We start from the raw sequence: 18003 nt of genomic DNA, 5'->3' as shown, positions 1-18003 counted from the left end.
AAGAAGATGACAAAACAGCAGCAGAAGTAGCAGCAGCAGAGAGCGAGAGGTGGGAAAAGAGAGAGAGAGACAGACATTGATTTGTTGTTCCACTTTTTATGCATTCATTGGTTGATTCTTATATGTCCTGACTGGGGACTGAACCTGCAACCTTGGCATATTGGGATGACACTCGAACCAACTGAACTAACTTGCCAGGGCCACAGTACAATTCTTAACTACTACTCTGGACTAAGGGCTATGTGGCCGTCTGGGTGAACTGATCTTGTACCCTCCCCTGTGAAAACCCACCCTAGTCTTTCTTCCATTCAGCCACAGTCTTCTTCCACTCATGACATTTTCTCCCTTCATTCTCATATTCTCTTTTTTTCTTAAGCATAGGCAATGTGGGCAAGGAAGAAAAGGCCACACTAATAGTTTTGGGGAGAAATACTTAAGATCTGAAGTCGTCTATCTACAGCCAGTGAAATGTCATACTTTCATTTCTGGGTGGGCTCCATGGCATAACACTACTTTGGTGGAATATGTGTGTGACCATCCAGACACAGGACATAGTACACTGTTTCAGAATGAAAGTCACTGTAAAGAAGTTGGTTCTATTTGGTGGCAATCACAGCACACATTTTTGAAGCTATATATATTAGCAATTTTCCTAAGCACTAGTTAAAGAGACAGTAGAAAGAAGAGAATGTTTGCATTTATAAAACATTTTAATTATGGTTTTAATTAATTGCCTAATATTTTAAAAATAAACTGAAACCTGACTGATTGTATAACTTTAATATTTGAAAAATTTTACCCAGAAGTTAACAACTTAATACAATACAGATTTGTACAAAAAACAGGTTAAAAACCTCTGATCATACAGACAAAAATATGACTAAGCAAAGATTAAAAAAGGATAAGACATTTTGTAAATGATGATAAATACTGTGTAATGATTTAAGTTACTGTGGCAGATACAAAAAACCAAGAATTCATTAACAGATTATATAAAAAGCAATAACATGAATTTTTAGCTGTTTAAATTAACAAAATATAACAGTAGTGTTTTTTTTTAAGAAAATGAGGTATTATTACACTGTAAACCCAAAACAGCATAAATAAATAAAGGCAATGTGCAATTAAGTGATAAATGGTTACAAATTTCAACTTAACAACAGACAACAAAAGTTTTCCAGTTACTTATGGACTCTGTCATTTAAAAATCTGGCTTGCTTGTGTACTTATTTAAAAACGACATACCTATTGCTATACAAGCACGTCATTAAACATGCAGACAAAGCCATTACAATTTCCCATCTCTACCAAATAAAAACTTTATTTTCATTTTATTTAAAACACTTAAATCTGGTTTCTTATATGTGATTCTTTTGTGCTTATTAGTTAGTAGTAACCTACATTAAACGTCTTACTTTCTAGTTCAAGCAGTGTAAGAGAGAAGCAGTTTTATTTGCATATAGATTAAAAACAGAGCAAACAAAATGAAACCAACATGCCTGGAACTCTCTTAGGCTTTCCAAGATTTTTAAGAAAATCCTTTAAATAGTATATCTAAACGAAAAAGCAGAAACTTCTATTTCAAAGAGAGCAGTAAACCAAGATTCATGGCCTAGTTTCAGAACCGCAGGAAAACAAGCTGATTAGTTCCTTCACCCTAAAAGAATTCTGCTGGTTGGGTGCAGGAAGCAAAGCGGTAAGAAAATAACATAGCTCAGAAAAAATTGTGGGAAAGTATTATTTGCATGTGAACCATATGCTGGTACTAAATGCTGGCTTCCTTATTATTGCAAATATATCTTCAGAGTTTTCTGAAGGAACATAGAGAAGTCTTGATTAGGAAATATTTATAGCATGCTAATAAAACTGCTTCATTTGCTGTAAATTAAAAAGAAAACCATTTACTGTCTGATTTAAAATACATTTCCTTTTTACATGTTACTTTGTTAGGAACTCCCAAAAGGGTACTTTTGAATTTACTATATTCATAATCCAGTGAAAAACAAACATTTTGATCAAAATGTTGAACCTGATTATTTTACACCAAGTATGTCATTTTGACAGAAATGATATGTATTCACTTTTGTCAAATATCTTATCCTAACCTTTTCCAAAAATTAGTGTTTCAGTACAACTGATAATCAAAAATATTACAAATAAGCCTTGTACATCAAAGTATATATAAAAACATTTTCTTTTGTGCTTGTAACTTGACTTCATTTATCAATGATTAGTTATCTGATTTCTTTTTTAATATCCCAACCCTTAAGAAGAAATGATCTTTATACAAATATTACAGAGTATTCAAAGTTACTACTGCCAATGTGCATGCAGACTAACAATACTAAAAAGAAAATAACCTGAATCCAATTAGTCTGAAAATAGTTACACTCTAGTACAGTCATCTTTATTGATTTGTAAAAGCTGTATACACATCTAAAACCCTGAATTTACTTTGTAAAAATAAATCTTTAGCAATAAATTGCACTATCAAAATCCCATTATTCTCAGGCTTATTCTGTAGTTATTTACATGTTTTTCGGCAACAGTTGAAAAGAACCTTATAGGACCAAAACCAGTATATGAAAAACCCTGTAAATTGCATTTGCAATTATACTGTTGTTTACCTCTATATGAAAATATGGCGACATGCCTTACATTAATGATAATGTAGCTCTCTGTGTTGCTACTATGTACCAGTGGCACACACTCTATACTGGGTTCCACTGTGTCATCAGTGCTTTCTTTATTGCACCCGGCCTCCCCAGCGGAACACCCGTGATAAACTACTCATTGAGAATGATAAAGTGCTATAAAAAAGAAGGGCCGAACCCACACCTGTCTCTGCCATCTGGTCTTTTCCCCACTCAAGCAATATCTGTGGTTTTAGAAAATCATGCCTCCACCAACATACTTCATATTCGATTTTTTTTTTTAAAAAGTCAGTATTTTAAAGTTGGTGAGCTCTGTTAAGTTGTTTTGAGACGAAAACATGAAAAGGTTAAAGGCACAATAAGAGGGAAGTGAATGCTACATATAAAATATGTTTCAAGTCTTCTAGGTTACTCAAGTCCAAAACCTTCTGCATTTGAAATTCCAATGATCAGTTTCTGTTTCAGGTCCTTTTTGCTTTTGTAGGGGGGAAGGCAAAGTTGATTGAAGCAGGTGTGAGCCACAGGCAACCTAGGAAAAAAATTTTTTTAAAGATACTAAGCATTAAAACACACGCAGAATGACTGCTAAGCAACTTTCAAAATACTGGGACACACACATCCAAATCTCTTTTACTTTCCCAAGAGAAGACTCATGCTTTCCTTTGTTGCACAAATACTTATGAAGTACCTACTACGTGTCAGGCCCATTCCCAGACAGGAGGCTGGGTTTACGGACAGGATAGTCACTGTCTCTACTCTCACGCAGACTTTGTTCTGGAGGCATTATTTTTGGGTTCAGACAAATCTAAACTCGATTACTGCCTTCCTCACTTATCAGCTGTGGGGCCTCATTCGAGTGGCTTCATGTCTCCAAACCTCAGTTCCTTCATCACCACGACAGGGCAAACTATCCAATTGGGTTGTTTAGAAGATTAAGAGAGCCTTTTATATAAAACACCTAGCAGAATAGTATAGAGTATAACTGTTAACTAGAGTATAACTAGTATTTCAGTCTTGATTGTAAAAAACAAAACAAACAACAAAAGAACACTTCTGAGTCACCTGATACCCACACTCTTATGTGCTGCCCTCACTGCGCACCCAACACTGTCCTCCGGATCCTGTTGTTCAGCTCCCCAAACCCTCCACCTGGGGCATCATTATCTTTCTTCAGGGTTTCTACGGACTCCTTAGACCCTTGGCTTTATGAACTCCCCACCATGAGAACAGTTGTCAGTGTTAGCAGTGGGAATGGAAAGGAAAAATTCCTGTTCCAAAATGGAAAGAACTGACAGAACTCAGGGAATCTAAGGGGCAGCAGAACAAAATAATTGTAATCAATGTAGCGTCCACTGAGATCAGCTTTAGAAATGAAGGATCAGCTTTAGAAATTATGGTTGGGAAAAGAAGTAAGTAGGTCAGTATTAATCCATCAACATTATTAGGAAAATATTAAAGCCGCCATTATCATCACCACTTTCATATACAAAGAGCACTAAATTAAAAAAAGAAAAAAGAGGATTAGTACTACAGGCACTTCTAGTACTAATTATAATAGCACAAACCCCCACCTTAGTATTTTTGATAAAAACACCTTTAAATGAAAATGAAGGTTAGACAATACACTACTAAAAGCAAGCTAGTTCTAAAAGAGACTACAAAGCAACAGACTTAGCAAAGCAAAAAGTTAATGGAAAGGAGTTATCATCAGTTCGTATTGGTATATCTGAAAAATTAATACAGGACCTTAAGCAACAGCCTCTTTCATTTCAAGACCATATTTACTCCCAAGATTTTTCTATGAAGTTGGCTTCAAAAGAAAAAAAGCCTCTAATTATAAACATATTATTATTAGCAATGTTGTAGATTAAAAATAAAATTATACTCTGGAAATTTACCAATTAGTAGAAGTCTCATTCTTTGAGATTTTAAAGTTCAGATCAGCCATTCCGCCTACAGGGACTCTGTCACTTCCTGTAGTAAAATGCAGCAGCTTCTTCTGAAGATCAAGAGGAAAGCCCAGCACAACATCCCAGAAGTATCTAGAGAACACCAAAGGAGATGTATATAAAACGTCCTGAAAAAATCCTGCAAATCAGAATAAAGCAGTGATTTTCAAACAGTGCCGTAAGAGTTTTTAAAATATGCAATACCTGACTATTTAGTCAGGGACACTGACCTCTTTTCCCTTAGACTGTCAAAGAAAAAAATGACAACAGCCAACACAACAATAGCTATCCTGTGCAAATGCATTAAAATTATACCTTTTTTTCCAGATTGGCAAAAAATATATTTTTTGGTGTCCTACAGAATTTTAGTAATTAGTTTACGTGTGCCATAAGATGAAGGAAGTTTGAAATCGCTGGACTAAGTAATATAAAGTAAGTTCGAAGGAAAACAACCTTCCCTAAACACGCATGGTGCCTTACTGTGAAACTCAGGAATGAAAAGCTTCTATCTATGAATTAAATTTTTGACTAACATTATTATAAAAATGCATTTTTATAAAATTATAAAATCAGCCCAACAGTGGATAGTAAGTACAACAGACAATTTTCTTATTTTTCAGCACACTGCTATTAAAGTGCCTGAAATTCTAGAGCCAAAGTCATTTTCTTAAACGCATAATCTCTATACTTTTGTAGAAACTTATTTATATCACTCTCTCCCGGGGGACTGTTAAGTTATTTCATATTTAATACTCTCACATTACTTTTTAGAAGTAAAATAAGGCAGTGTAGAACACCGCAGTATTTCAGCTGACTTGACTCCAAGACTGTAAGTTACACAAGTAAAGGAACCACATTCTGCTTCACTCCCCCTCTGCAGCCTCGCTGCCAGAGGTCGGAAGTGCTCACCTTATAGTCAAGTCGGTTTTCGCATAGCCGTCATACTGTGTACTTCTCTGCAGGGCGTGCATATCCAGCTCCGGACTTCCACACACCAGAATTTCCACCTCATCTGGACGAAGCAGCTGCCAATATGTATTTATCAAAAATGATAATTAAAAAAAGTTAAATTGGCCCTGGCTGGCATAGCTCAGTGGATTGAGTGCAGGCTGTGAACCAAAGCATCGCAGGTTCGATTCCCAGTCAGGGCACATGCCTGGGTTGCAGGCCATGGCCCCCAGCAACCGCACATTGATGTTTCTCTCTCTCTCTCTTTGGCCCTCCCTTCCCTCTCTAAAAAATAAATAAATAAAATCTTTTAAAAAATTAATAAAAAGTTAAATTGGAACTGTTTTCACTGAATCAAACTCCAAAAAATCATGACTTAACAGTAAATCAAACCATTTTTGTAAAGAAAAATCTCCATTTATATTTTTCCTATTGAGGTAAGATATTTTTGTTTTTAAAGGTTTATAAATCTTGTCAAACTACTAGGGTGCTCCCTTTTGCAAACAGTAATTAGCACTTGGCCAGAAAAACAAGCAGATGACTAAGCATGAATCCAAATTACAACTCTTGCTCCAAACTCAGCCTGAAACTGTCTTAGCTCCCCCAGCATCTATACTTATCCGCCCGCCTCCCTCCAGTGTCCCTGAGTCCCAGCGTCCCTCCCAACCGTGCACAGGGTGCGTGCACTGTAGAGTGTAGGCACCTGGTTACAGTCTGCTTGTGTGGTACACTTTTTTTACCTACATATGTTGTATTCCACTTAAAGAGATTAAAACTGAAAAAGAGAAGACAAGCTATGCCATTTAATACTTACTCCCCCTCCCTCCACCCCCACGACTACCAGAGTGTCACAGACAAAACTCAGAGCTCAACGAAATGTTGCGTTTTCAAAGGTACTTCCAACAACAAACATGTGACAAAGGTTACTCTGAAACAAGCTCTCCTATGAAAAATAAATGCAAATGGAAGACCTTCCTCCAAACCCTCATAATAAAACCGAGGGGAAACAGAAGTATGTGATGGAGTGTGCCCTGGGTAGCTGGGGTGAACAGCACCAGCTCTTTAGGACACCATGTTTTTATCTTATTTCAGTGTGGTATTCCAGATAGCAGCTGGCCCACAGTCACATGGTTTACATAACTCAATCGGAGTCCTTCATGACTCTGGAGACAAACTACTTCCTGTGGGTAAAGGTCAACATAGAGTCACAGAGGGACCCTTGAAGCAGCAGTCATAAACATTTTCGTTAGTCAGTAAGAGGTGGCTTTTGCTCTGGAGCTTTTGTGTGAACTACTTTCTGTGCTTTGTCCTTTAGTATTAAGACCCTGAGCCCACAGGTCTTCTTCATCCACTGTGCTTGGGGACATGTTTTACAGCCCTACAAGACATGTAGTACAAGACATAGTACAAGGGAGAAAAAACGGAGCTGACTGGTCTTTTTTCCCTTTGGAGAGTTAAGGCTGAAATGGGAGGATTATTTTTATTTCTAGCTCTACCTTTAAAAAGTAGAAAAAATTTCTAGTTTAAAAGCTTATCTGCTAAAATATCTAAGAAACTATTTGTCAGTTTTTACCGTATTACAAAAACCTAACTGAAAGTATAATTTAAAGATTTAAACTCACCATAAGGGCATTTGAAGCACACACACTATGAAATCCATAATAAAATGCAGCGAACTGCTTATAGATGGATTTGTTGAGAAGAAAGTCAACATAAAGCTGTACATACTCTGAAAAGCAATTTTCCAGCTGTTACAAGGTAGAAGGAAATGGTAAACACTAATGCATTTTAATTAAGAAATGGTGTCTAACTTACCTTTCCTATTTTGATTGGTAACTGGAATTTTATCACCACCTGGCTTTAAATTATAGGACTTAATTATTCCAAATTCTTCTTGAAAAACCTGATGGGAGATCCCAACACAAGGTATTTATTGGTATGGTTGATATACTAACAGACTTCAGTGAACAGTTTTGTGAAATTTAAAAGGCAGTTTTTTCCCACCCAAATATACAAGCTATGGAAATACTAAGCTCTTTGGATATTTGGATTAGGAATTAGGTGTCATGAAACTACTGTGAGGTCGAAAAGTAGGTCTTTAACTTAACTCTGCTGAACAGTTATGTACTTGATTGATTGATGTTCACAAAACCTGTGAGGCCACCCAGGCAGTGCCCTCTGGAGCTGGGTGGGTCACTGTAGTTCCCCTCTCCCAGTCATGGTTCCGGGAGGAGCAATGAGCGTGTTTTGGTCTGATCCCTTAGTCTCTGCTCCTGACTTCTTGTACAGAAGGAGAGGCTAATTTTTAGAAGTTGAAAAGCTCTGAGAAAGTACTGGAATCAAGGGAATGTGCCACTTGCCTAGCAGAGCAACACCCTTACCCTCAGTGAATTTCTTTAAGCATTTACATTGACTGCTCCTTTACAAGGGTTTCCTTCATTGTCCACTTTATCAGGTTTAAGCTCCTTAAGATAGGGGATAGTATGGGTTAATTAATCCTGCTTATCTTTTCTAATAATGAGTGTTTCGTAACAAATGGTGATTTTCACATATGAAGCACCTGGTTAACGGGAAGCTATCTGCCCTCAGCGGTACCTGGAATGTGGAGTAGAAATCTTCTTCAACATTGCCCTCATAGGACAGGAGTTCACTTAATCCGTGGGCCAGCTCCTGTAAACACAAATCTGTTACCTGTGTTTCTTAAACCAAACAGTATTAACTAAAGTAGTTAAGCAGGTCTACTATAGCTCACTTACCTGTGAGACAGAGCAGATAAATGTTCAGAGTTTGAAATAAACATAATATTTGAGATGCATTTTCTGGAGCACAAAATGCTTGTTAATAATTTCTACTATCTACCTTTCCTTTGGAAAAAGTCATATGAGAGGAAATATCCAGTTCAAACTATTCTTAGGCAGCAAGCTAAGAGCATAATTCTCATCATAATTCACTGCTTTCTGTGACATTACTATTTGTCAATTTGTCGTATTTCTCATTTTTAATTTATATTCTTACAATATGCTAATATTTTAGGATACATCTTTTAAACATAAAAACACAGAGTTCATGCATGTAAATGGCTTATACACCAGTTACAACACCCTTCTTTCCCAAGAAGCTGGGAACACTGGAAAACACTTTCCCAGTTTACGTTACAAGTCATGTTACCAAGGAGCAAAGACTTACAAACAGAACAACCAAGTATTAACATTTTTTTCAGATTTACAAAAAGTTTTAATTTATTTTCAATTATTACAAAATAAAGAACAGCATGGTTAGAATGATCTTACATACTTACATACATAATACATTCTCTGTCCTATTAAAAACAAACTTTTATACAGATTTAGATGGGCATAGATTTGCAATTACTAATAAAAATTGTGGATGCTGAAAATTGAAATGAGGAGATTCCTTATTTTTATTAAGAACTTCAAGGAAATGAACCCAAGGTAAAGGGCTTACCATCTTTCAAAGATTCCATTTTCAATGACAAGACACAGCGTCAGTAGGTCATGCGGTCATACACTCAGACCTGCCCGTCGGGACTGCAGACCTCTCACCTCAGCCTTTGCGGTTTCAGACCCCAATTTTTGTTGAGAATTGTCTTCACTGATACTGTCAATTTTAGACTCTTAATTGTAAGATGCTATCTCTAAAATTTTATGTGTTATCCATACAGTTTAACTTTTTAAATGATTTTGTAAACCTGTAATAAGGAGTGTGTGAAAATACAGACTAGTGTTTTTGCACAGTTTCTATACCCTGGCTGCATTTAATAGAGCATATCTGAGAGTGGCTTTAGCAGAACTAAGAAACAGTACAGTTACTGATCCAGGTTATACTTGCCTCTCCTCCATTTTCAACACAAACCCTCAACTGTAGTTTTCACACTGCCGGGAAGATTTCTCAATGCTGTTACTGGACAATTCTGATGCTTTGAGTCACAGACCACCTCTGAGAGAGTGGTCATGGGAAATTATTGCATTTATTAACACAATACTGAAGGCACCATCGAGGAATATTTTGATTAATTTCTGTACTTTGTCTCATATTCACAGATTTTATCTTTAAGAAACATATCTACTATATGCTTCTCTTCACTTTCCTGTTCACTCTTCATGAAAACAGTATCCAAATACATATGGTAAAGAACTGAATAAAAAAGCATTTAAAAATTTTAGGATATGTTCTTTACATATATGACATGGAAATTAGGTGCTAATGTTCAATAGATGCTACTAATAAATGAATAATCCATTTATAAAATGTTTTTAAAAATTACCACTTTCCACTATCCTAACACAGCAGCAGTTTTTCTTCTTCCTTTCAATCTTTATAGGTGCATGTACACAGAAACTTAGTTTTCTCAATAGTTGGTCTCATAGTATATGCACAACCTGGACTCATTATTAAAGAGTTAATAAGTCCTGACCAGTGTGGCTCAGCTGGTTGGATGCTGTCCTGCAAAGCAAAAGGAGGCCGGTTCGATTCCTGGTCAGGGCATGTGCCTGGGCTGTGGGTTTGGGTCCCCTGTCAGGGCATGGGTGAGAGGCAACCACCTGATGTTTCTCTTTCACATTGGTGTTTCTCTCCCTCACTTTCTCCTTGCCTTCCCTTTTCTCTAAAAGTACACAAAGAATCTCCAAAAAAAAAAAAGAGCTAATAAAAGAATATTAGCTCAGTGAAATCCTCAGCTCCATAATATAAAACAGCATATTGGCATAGTCATTCATAAAATATCCACTATGAACTAAAAAAAGCTGGATCTAAGTAAGCCAAATTCAAATAGCTTTAATCATAAAATGAAGCAATTTACTGACAACAATCAATAATAAGATTATGAAATTAGTAAGAAACTTAGCAGAAATGAAATGAATGTGACAAAAAAATAAAAAAATCTAACATGAGAAGGTAACTCAGAGAGATTAGTCTATTTCCATTGTTTCATAGATAAGAAAATTAAGTGAATCATCCAGGGTCAAAGCTAAGTATATTGCAGATACAAGACTACAGAAGGCAAATCTTTCATTTTCTTAAGCAAAGCCTGCTCTATTTAGCAAGCAGTAAAAAAATATTATTATAAGGGATTATCAGGAGGATGTGTATATACTCTCCATTTCTTTAATAATTTTAACTGTATTAAATTTGATCAGAAATACAAATTTTGAACTGAGGACTGCTATGAAATAATCCCATGAAATTCATGTTGTATTGATTTTAGAGATGATGTTGCATACACTGTTGATATTGTATAATATCATCTTAATAAGGACTGATGGAAGTAATCAATTACTAAGTGCTTCATTATTTCATGCAATCCCCCGATACATGAGTTTTACTACTCATTGTTCCCAGAAGAAAAGTAGAGCTCAGAAACTTTGAAGACCTTAGCCAAGGTCACGGAGCTAATAAAATGGCAGAGCTGGGGCTCAAATATCTGTCTCTGACTTCAAAGCCTGCTCTAATATTTATAAGAGCTGAAGAGTGCTGCAAGTGGGAGATGTGCCTCCATAAGGAAGGAGAAAGCTAGATGGGTTACAAAAGTAGACAGAAATCATATTTAAAAATAAAAATAGCATTTGGAGGAGAAAGACTGTGTAGGCAGAATAGATTAGCATTAAGGAATAAGTTGCTAGTAACTTTATACTTACAGGCATAATTTGACATAAGTCATCAGTGGTAACACTGCAGATGCCTACTGGCGTATTCTGATCCGTGGGAACGATGGGAGGGCTCAATAATTTCTTGTAACAGCAGGGGGGGAAGCGAATATCCAAGGTGATGCTGTTATAAACAGCTAATCCCATAAGCTATGCATACTAAATGTTAAGTATTAACATAAATCCATGACAACAAATGACTTTTGAATTATACATCAGTCTATTTCTTGCATACTTCTTTCAGATCTTACACTGACTTTCCAGTTAATCCCACCTACTTCCATTCCTTTCCTTTATTTCCCCTTTATTTTACATAATATAATTACTTGACTACAAAGAGTCATGTAAAAAGGAGGGGTTCAGTTGATAGTACTTAATGATTTCCTTAGAAAATTTTAGCTAAGATCACAACAGGTAATTTCAGACATATCTATAAATTATTTAACATATAAAGCATTTTCAAAACTTGAATTTTTATATTTAAACCAAGATGGTGATTTTATAAGTAGCAGCAGCAATTCATTCAGAACTCACTGCAGAACACACTACTAATTTTGGTGACCATTTTAATTATCTTAAAATTAAATGCAGACTATGTAAAGAGAGTTGAACTGAATAAACATATGAATACACACACAGACATATATACACACTGTTGATAAGTTAACAGGACAATTTCCTACAGCAATATCTGAAAAGCCTTTATTACTTGGGAGTTTACTCAAAGGTCTAAAGTTAACAAGCTACAGATATTTATGGGTAAACTTTGCCCAACTGTATTTTATTTCTCAGTTATATGGCAGAATGTTACATCCATTTGCTGAAAGAGGGGTTTTAGAACAAATTTCATATTTCAACTGTCAAAAAAGATGATTATGTCAAGTTATTAAAGAAGTCATTAATTTTATAGGCTCAAAAGGAAATCTCAAAATATGGGCTGGACAAATTATTGCAAACAATTTTTAAAATTAGAAGATAGCCAGTGTTTCAATTTGCTAAAGCACAATGAGGTTAATAATTTAAGAAACAGATATGCTATTTTATAGGTAACCATATTAATGGAGATTGTGAGCAGTGTTTTCAAGGGAAAGATACTAAAAAGAGGCTCAAATTGTGTAACAGCAATGACGACAATAACCACAATACTACTGTAGTTCCCATTTATGATCATCTGTATAGTATCAGTTCTAAGCACTTTGTATTTTGAAAAGTTCTTTTAATTGTAACTGTGAAGGTGAGTTTTTAACAGATGAGGACGTAGGCTGACAGGCATTTCTACAGGAAACTTTCAGAAGCAGACCATGCTGCATTTCACACCACATCAGCGAGCTCTGGGAGAGGCAGGAATGGGGATGAGGGAATTCTGCAGTCACTGAGGCGCCGTGAGGTGCCGACAGAGCAGAGTGCAGAAGCCCTGCCCACACCACACTGCTCCTGCTCTCAGCTTCAGCGCCCCTTTCGCTATGAGCAATTGTACTCGGTAAGTGTGATATTTGTCTCATCGTGCAATCTTAAACAATTACACTTATTACAGGTTTTACTGTAAAATCTCATGGACACTCCGAGGTCTTCACAATTTGAAAAGGAAGTATTAAAAACAAGACTTTTGGAACTATTAGAACAAATTTTTGATGCTGAAATTTAAAAATTGGAGATGTGTACAGAACCAACTAAATTCTTTCAATCACCTGCCTGTTCTCAACTTTTAGTTCTCCTCATGATCTCCCAGCCACTTACGTCATCACTACCCACTATCACCTCACATTTTTCCTACATATTATCGTGCTGTGGGGGCATCAGTCTTATTTTCTACAGTTTACTTTTTGGGAGAAAAGTACACATTAACAATGTGATATGGTGACTATAATAATTTTAGATTTACAGCAGCACCTTGAATAACATTTTATTCAATGTTGTTTTGCTATGTTGATGAGATGCTGCAGGAACTTAACTCTTGTTTATATCAATTATTAGCCTATAGTAAAACTGATTTCATTATATATATGTCATTTCACTTAAAGCCACAGAACCTACTGTCAATGTTAAGTGAGAACTTAACTTCAATTGTTTAACTTGAAATATGTGACATATGTGAATATGCTTAGTATGCTCTTCTGGGTAATAACTGAATAGAAACTAATGTCTATTGCAAAAGAAAACAATTAGCAAATTCATGACCTTATGTATAACACTAGTTAAAAATGTGATAGCTAAGTAAGATCTAATAGTATAATACAAATATTAGTAAGTCAAAATATCACCCAAATCTAGGTTGTGATAAGAATATAAAGTATGAAAAAATATATTTCAGAAAATCCAGATAGTTCAGAGTATAGTGAGAAGCATCAATAACTCAGGGTTTCAGTGAAGTAACATTTAACAAATGACTACTGTAAATAATACAATAAAAACAAAAGTCTAAGAACTGTTGTGTTTTATGCTGTGAAACTTGGCACTTTGGACCTTCAGACATGACAATATACACAAAATTTCAAATTTACCCTCTCAGTGTATAGTTTTGTCTCCACAAGCTTTTCTTCCATCTAGTGTCTCAATGTCCATATACATTCTTCAGGGTTAATTTCGACAAATGCAACAAAGACAGCTATTCAAAGCCCATCATAAGATGGCCCTTAACTCTTCTGCAGGTGTCTTCCCTAACTCCCAGGGTGTCCTCTGCGTCAGTCAGGTGGCCCCCCACACTGCATTGGGCCAGGTCCAGTGCAATGCAGCCTGTTTCCCGGTCATCCTGTCACTCTACATCCTGTTCTCTGCAGCCCCGTGTTACTCAGATGGAATGGTTTCATTTTTACGTGTCTACTTTCTGTGGGAAGACGATACTGAATCTCTTTCTTCTCAGAACCCCTTCTCTCTTAACGTCAAATGGTCTTTTGACTGAGAACAGACTACCTTGGGTGGTGGTCATCTGCCCATCTAACTTAAGGTGGTAAACAAGGTCATCTGCCCATCAACTTAAGTTGGTAAACAACTTAAAGGTGGATACTTTTTTTCCCTCTTTTAATCTATGTGTCTCCAGTGCTTGCTCATTCATTTACTCTTTCACCCTTCCTTCCACAGTTATAGTTCCTAGAGTTAAAAAGGCTAATGTAGAAGGTATCTTGTCCAATCTCCCACCCAATACATGCATGGCCTCCCCAATACACCTGATAGGGACCACAGGATGGCACAGGAATGATATAATTTTAAAAACATTATGAAATAATGCCATATATTTAAAATATTCCAATTCCTTTCAACTTTTAATTTTTATTAAGTACCTTGGAGTTTGTGGGGCATATAAAAGACCTAGGTTTAATTTCCACAATTTCAATTTAGTAAACAGAGTGAAGTAAACTATTTTTCTGTTAGTCCTTTCACTTTGTACTTAGAACAGAAAAGCAGTTCATTACAAATAGAAAAGATACACTGATTTTTAAAAAGTCTTAATTTTTTGATAAACTTGACAAAATATGAAATAGAAAATAAACATTTTTATTTCAAGTTAAGGTTTTCAGAGAGAAATATAAAATATTCAGCCATTCCTTTCAATTAATTAAATCTGCTGACATTATATAGCTATGATATTACAAATAATAAAGATTATTGAAAATCTTAGTAATTAACAAGAATGTTTAATTTGAATAAAATGTTTAATAAGTATAGTTTTCCAAAATTCAGAAAAAATTTTTAAAAATCTCTAGTCTACTAGCACCTCCTAGTGGAAAGTTTAAAGGATACAATTCCAACCAATCGGAATTCTGAATAGTTATCACATTTAAAGCTGCTAAACCAATGGCAGTGTGAATCTTTGTGATATGTAAACATGCCTGAAAAAAGAAAGATAATTTCATTAATGTGACTGATTTGAAAATCAGAGTGGTAAAAATATACATGACATCTCTGTTAGATGCAAAACAGTTCAGTAATCTGTTATAAACCATCCTTTATATTGAAGTATATCATCTATATGTACAGAGGCCCCACAGGCACACCTTACTGTTCAGTGGTATCCTGAACCAAGGGTGGAAACCCAGAGTAAGAAGACAGAAACTCAGAAAATCAGTTGATTTTCTTCTATAAAAAATATACTTTTAAAATTTATTAGCTACAATAAAAATTGATTTTAATGATTATGTGGAGATTTCAATTTCTCCATGTCATCTCCAATTCCCATTACCAGAAGCATGATATATATAATATACATACATACACACATATACATATACAAAATATAGACAAATAAAGAATAACACTTAAAACTCTCCTGTAAAGAAAATCAACCAAAATTAATAAGATAGATGTTCTAATAAAACAAAACCAAATTTAAATTTCAGAGGTTTAGTTTTGTCTTAAAAATTAATGCATTTGTTTATTAAAATGGCTTGTAATTTCATGAAAGAAGCTTCAGATATTAGTGCAGAAGAGCAAACTATAGCTTTTTTAACTTTAAACGTTCTTTATTTCAATGACCAATTTTCACGCATTTAGCTTATTCAGGAAAGAAGTGGATGCCCCCTTACAAATGTGTACTTTCAAGTCTGTATGTGTTTTGTGTAGGATTCCCAATAAAATAATGGACATTTTTGATCATCAATTTGGTCAGTTTTTAAAATAGAAATAAAAGTCTTTAAAAAATTATTCAAGATTTCTGATCAACAGAACATTGGTAAAACCATAGGGCAAATTAAAAATAAGAGTAACTGTTTGAATCTAACAATTAGGAAAAAACACTGTCCATAAAAATTAAATACTCACCATAATCTGGATGAAAAATCTGGCGAATCAGAAGGAGGAACCATTCTTTAGTCAAGCCACCCATATCCAAACCAGCTTCCCCTACAAATGTAACTTTCAACTTCTTTTTCAAGTCTGCTCTTTTCCGGGTTAACTATTTAAAGAAATTATACAGTAGAGGAGAACAAATGGCAGAAAAGGGAAATTAACTTTTTTAATTCTGGGAAATGTGTTAGGCAGTCAGAATCTTACTCACAATGTCACAACACGCCCACCCATTCATCCACCCAATACATCTGCCAGACACTGTGTGGACTAGGTATTATGTTTGTTTGTTGTTCTAGAGCAAGAAACAGAATTAGAGAGGTGAGGTTCTGGTCCAAGGTTACTGCCTCCCAGGTTCATATTGGCTCCAAGATTTTAAGGTAGCAGTGTGCAATATAAAGTAATTCATTTCCTTTTCTTTAAGTTGCCTTCAATACTAACCTTTAAAAAAATCCCATAACTAAATCAGCCTTTATCTTGTAATAGTCACATGCAGATCTGGCTGAAAACTGTACATACATGAAACTCTGTAATACATGTGCATACAATGTATGCTTCACCCTAGACAGAACAATATACCCTGTAGATCAGACTTCTAATTTTATTAGATGAGTAATCTGAGGCTTGGCGAAGTTAAAATGACTTGTCACACACCCAGCCAGTAAAAAAGGTGGGCGTGCAATCTAGGTTACATAGTCATACATACACATGACTTACTTAAAGTTGTTCTATATAAAATCCCTTTCTGGAGAATTAACAGCAAACCATTAATAAACATATAAAAATGAGCATGAGACTTCATTGTGAATACAGAACTGATTTTAACTATGGTATCAAAACATAGGGAAGCACACTTACTAGCATAAAGAAATAAAAGACAGCTCACAGAGAGACTTTACTTAGAGCTTTAATCAGTTAGTGTCACTTTGGAATAGATGGTCTGTACCTCGTCGAGAGAGTCGCTAACCAGGTGTGTCCTCCTCACTTTCATGTTCAGGAACAACATGTTCATGTCAGGTCTCTGTCTTCGAGACACTTTATCCACCAGACTTTGCTAATTAAATAAGAAAGTAAACACTTTCACTTTTACTTAAACTGTAATTTTATTTAAAATGTTTAAACACTAGTAAAAATCACATATTCTCCTCTATGTCATATCTCATATAAACAATTTTTAAAACTCAGTTATATAGGCTTTGACTTATGAAAATGCCTTAATATTTCATTTTGGAACAATGGTAACCCAAAGGGGGGCCAAAATGGAAGACCAAAAATAATTCACTTTCTATAGAAAAGAGTGTTATGTTTCAGTTTCCATGTGTCTCATCTCTTAAGTAGCAAGGTTTTCTGTTTAATAAATATAAATATAGAGTAGGAACATTTGAAACAAGGCTTATATTTTGATGATAAATTTGGCTTAAGTTGTTTTAGATACAGAATTACTCTCAATCAGCATAATTAGTCTACTTTAGAAAGTAGTTTATCAGTATTTATCAGAAACAGTAATGATGTTCTCATATCCTTTGTCCAGATAATTCCATTTCCAGGAATTCTAAAGTTAGAAAATATTGCATATAGTGAGATGTTCATCATAGCATTACTATAAAAGCAAAACTTTAGAAATATCCTAAACTTGTATCTCTATAAAATATAGCTATCAAAAATGATGGTCATAAAAACTATGCACAATGAATAACATGGAAAATGTCTGAGGAAGACACAACCAAAATCAAGCAGGGAACAAAATTGTGGATATAATAATGAACTCTGTTACCCTTAAAAGATAATATAAGTATTATCTATAATTTTTATTATAATAGATAATTTTTATTATCTATGATAGTATCAATAATTATGTTTGGGTAATGAAAGCATGGGTGACTAAAAAATTAATGTTTTTAATGTTTTTTTAAAAATATAAGCAATGAGTATGTAAAAAATAACACATTAAAAATATAAGGAATTGCCACTGACTGGTGTGGCTCAGTGGGTTGGGTGTTGTCCTGCAAA

At 35.0% G+C, this 18003-nt stretch overlaps 1 protein-coding gene across 1 annotated transcript in view; it reads right to left on the bottom strand.

Annotated features, from left to right (window-relative positions):
• Positions 1–780: 780 nt before the first annotated feature.
• The window catches only part of HECTD2 (HECT domain E3 ubiquitin protein ligase 2), a 63964-nt gene continuing 46741 nt past the window's right edge, over positions 781–18003 (bottom strand). Inside the window, exons 12-21 of the mRNA XM_045854653.1 lie at positions 16940–17047; positions 15970–16102; positions 14953–15041; positions 11206–11364; positions 8147–8221; positions 7367–7454; positions 7174–7280; positions 5513–5628; positions 4553–4696; positions 781–3183 (exon numbers count right to left, since the gene is read on the bottom strand). Of these exons, the coding sequence (XP_045710609.1) occupies positions 3063–3183; positions 4553–4696; positions 5513–5628; positions 7174–7280; positions 7367–7454; positions 8147–8221; positions 11206–11364; positions 14953–15041; positions 15970–16102; positions 16940–17047 (1140 nt within the window). The 3' untranslated portion in view covers positions 781–3062. The remainder of the gene's footprint in view (positions 3184–4552; positions 4697–5512; positions 5629–7173; positions 7281–7366; positions 7455–8146; positions 8222–11205; positions 11365–14952; positions 15042–15969; positions 16103–16939; positions 17048–18003) is intronic.

The sequence above is a fragment of the Phyllostomus hastatus genome, unplaced genomic scaffold, assembly GCF_019186645.2.
Source record: "Phyllostomus hastatus isolate PE091 unplaced genomic scaffold, TTU_PhHast_1.1 phas_scaffold_1066, whole genome shotgun sequence".
Classification (NCBI taxonomy): domain Eukaryota; kingdom Metazoa; phylum Chordata; class Mammalia; order Chiroptera; family Phyllostomidae; genus Phyllostomus; species Phyllostomus hastatus.
This window is presented reverse-complemented; position numbering and strand designations above follow the sequence as displayed.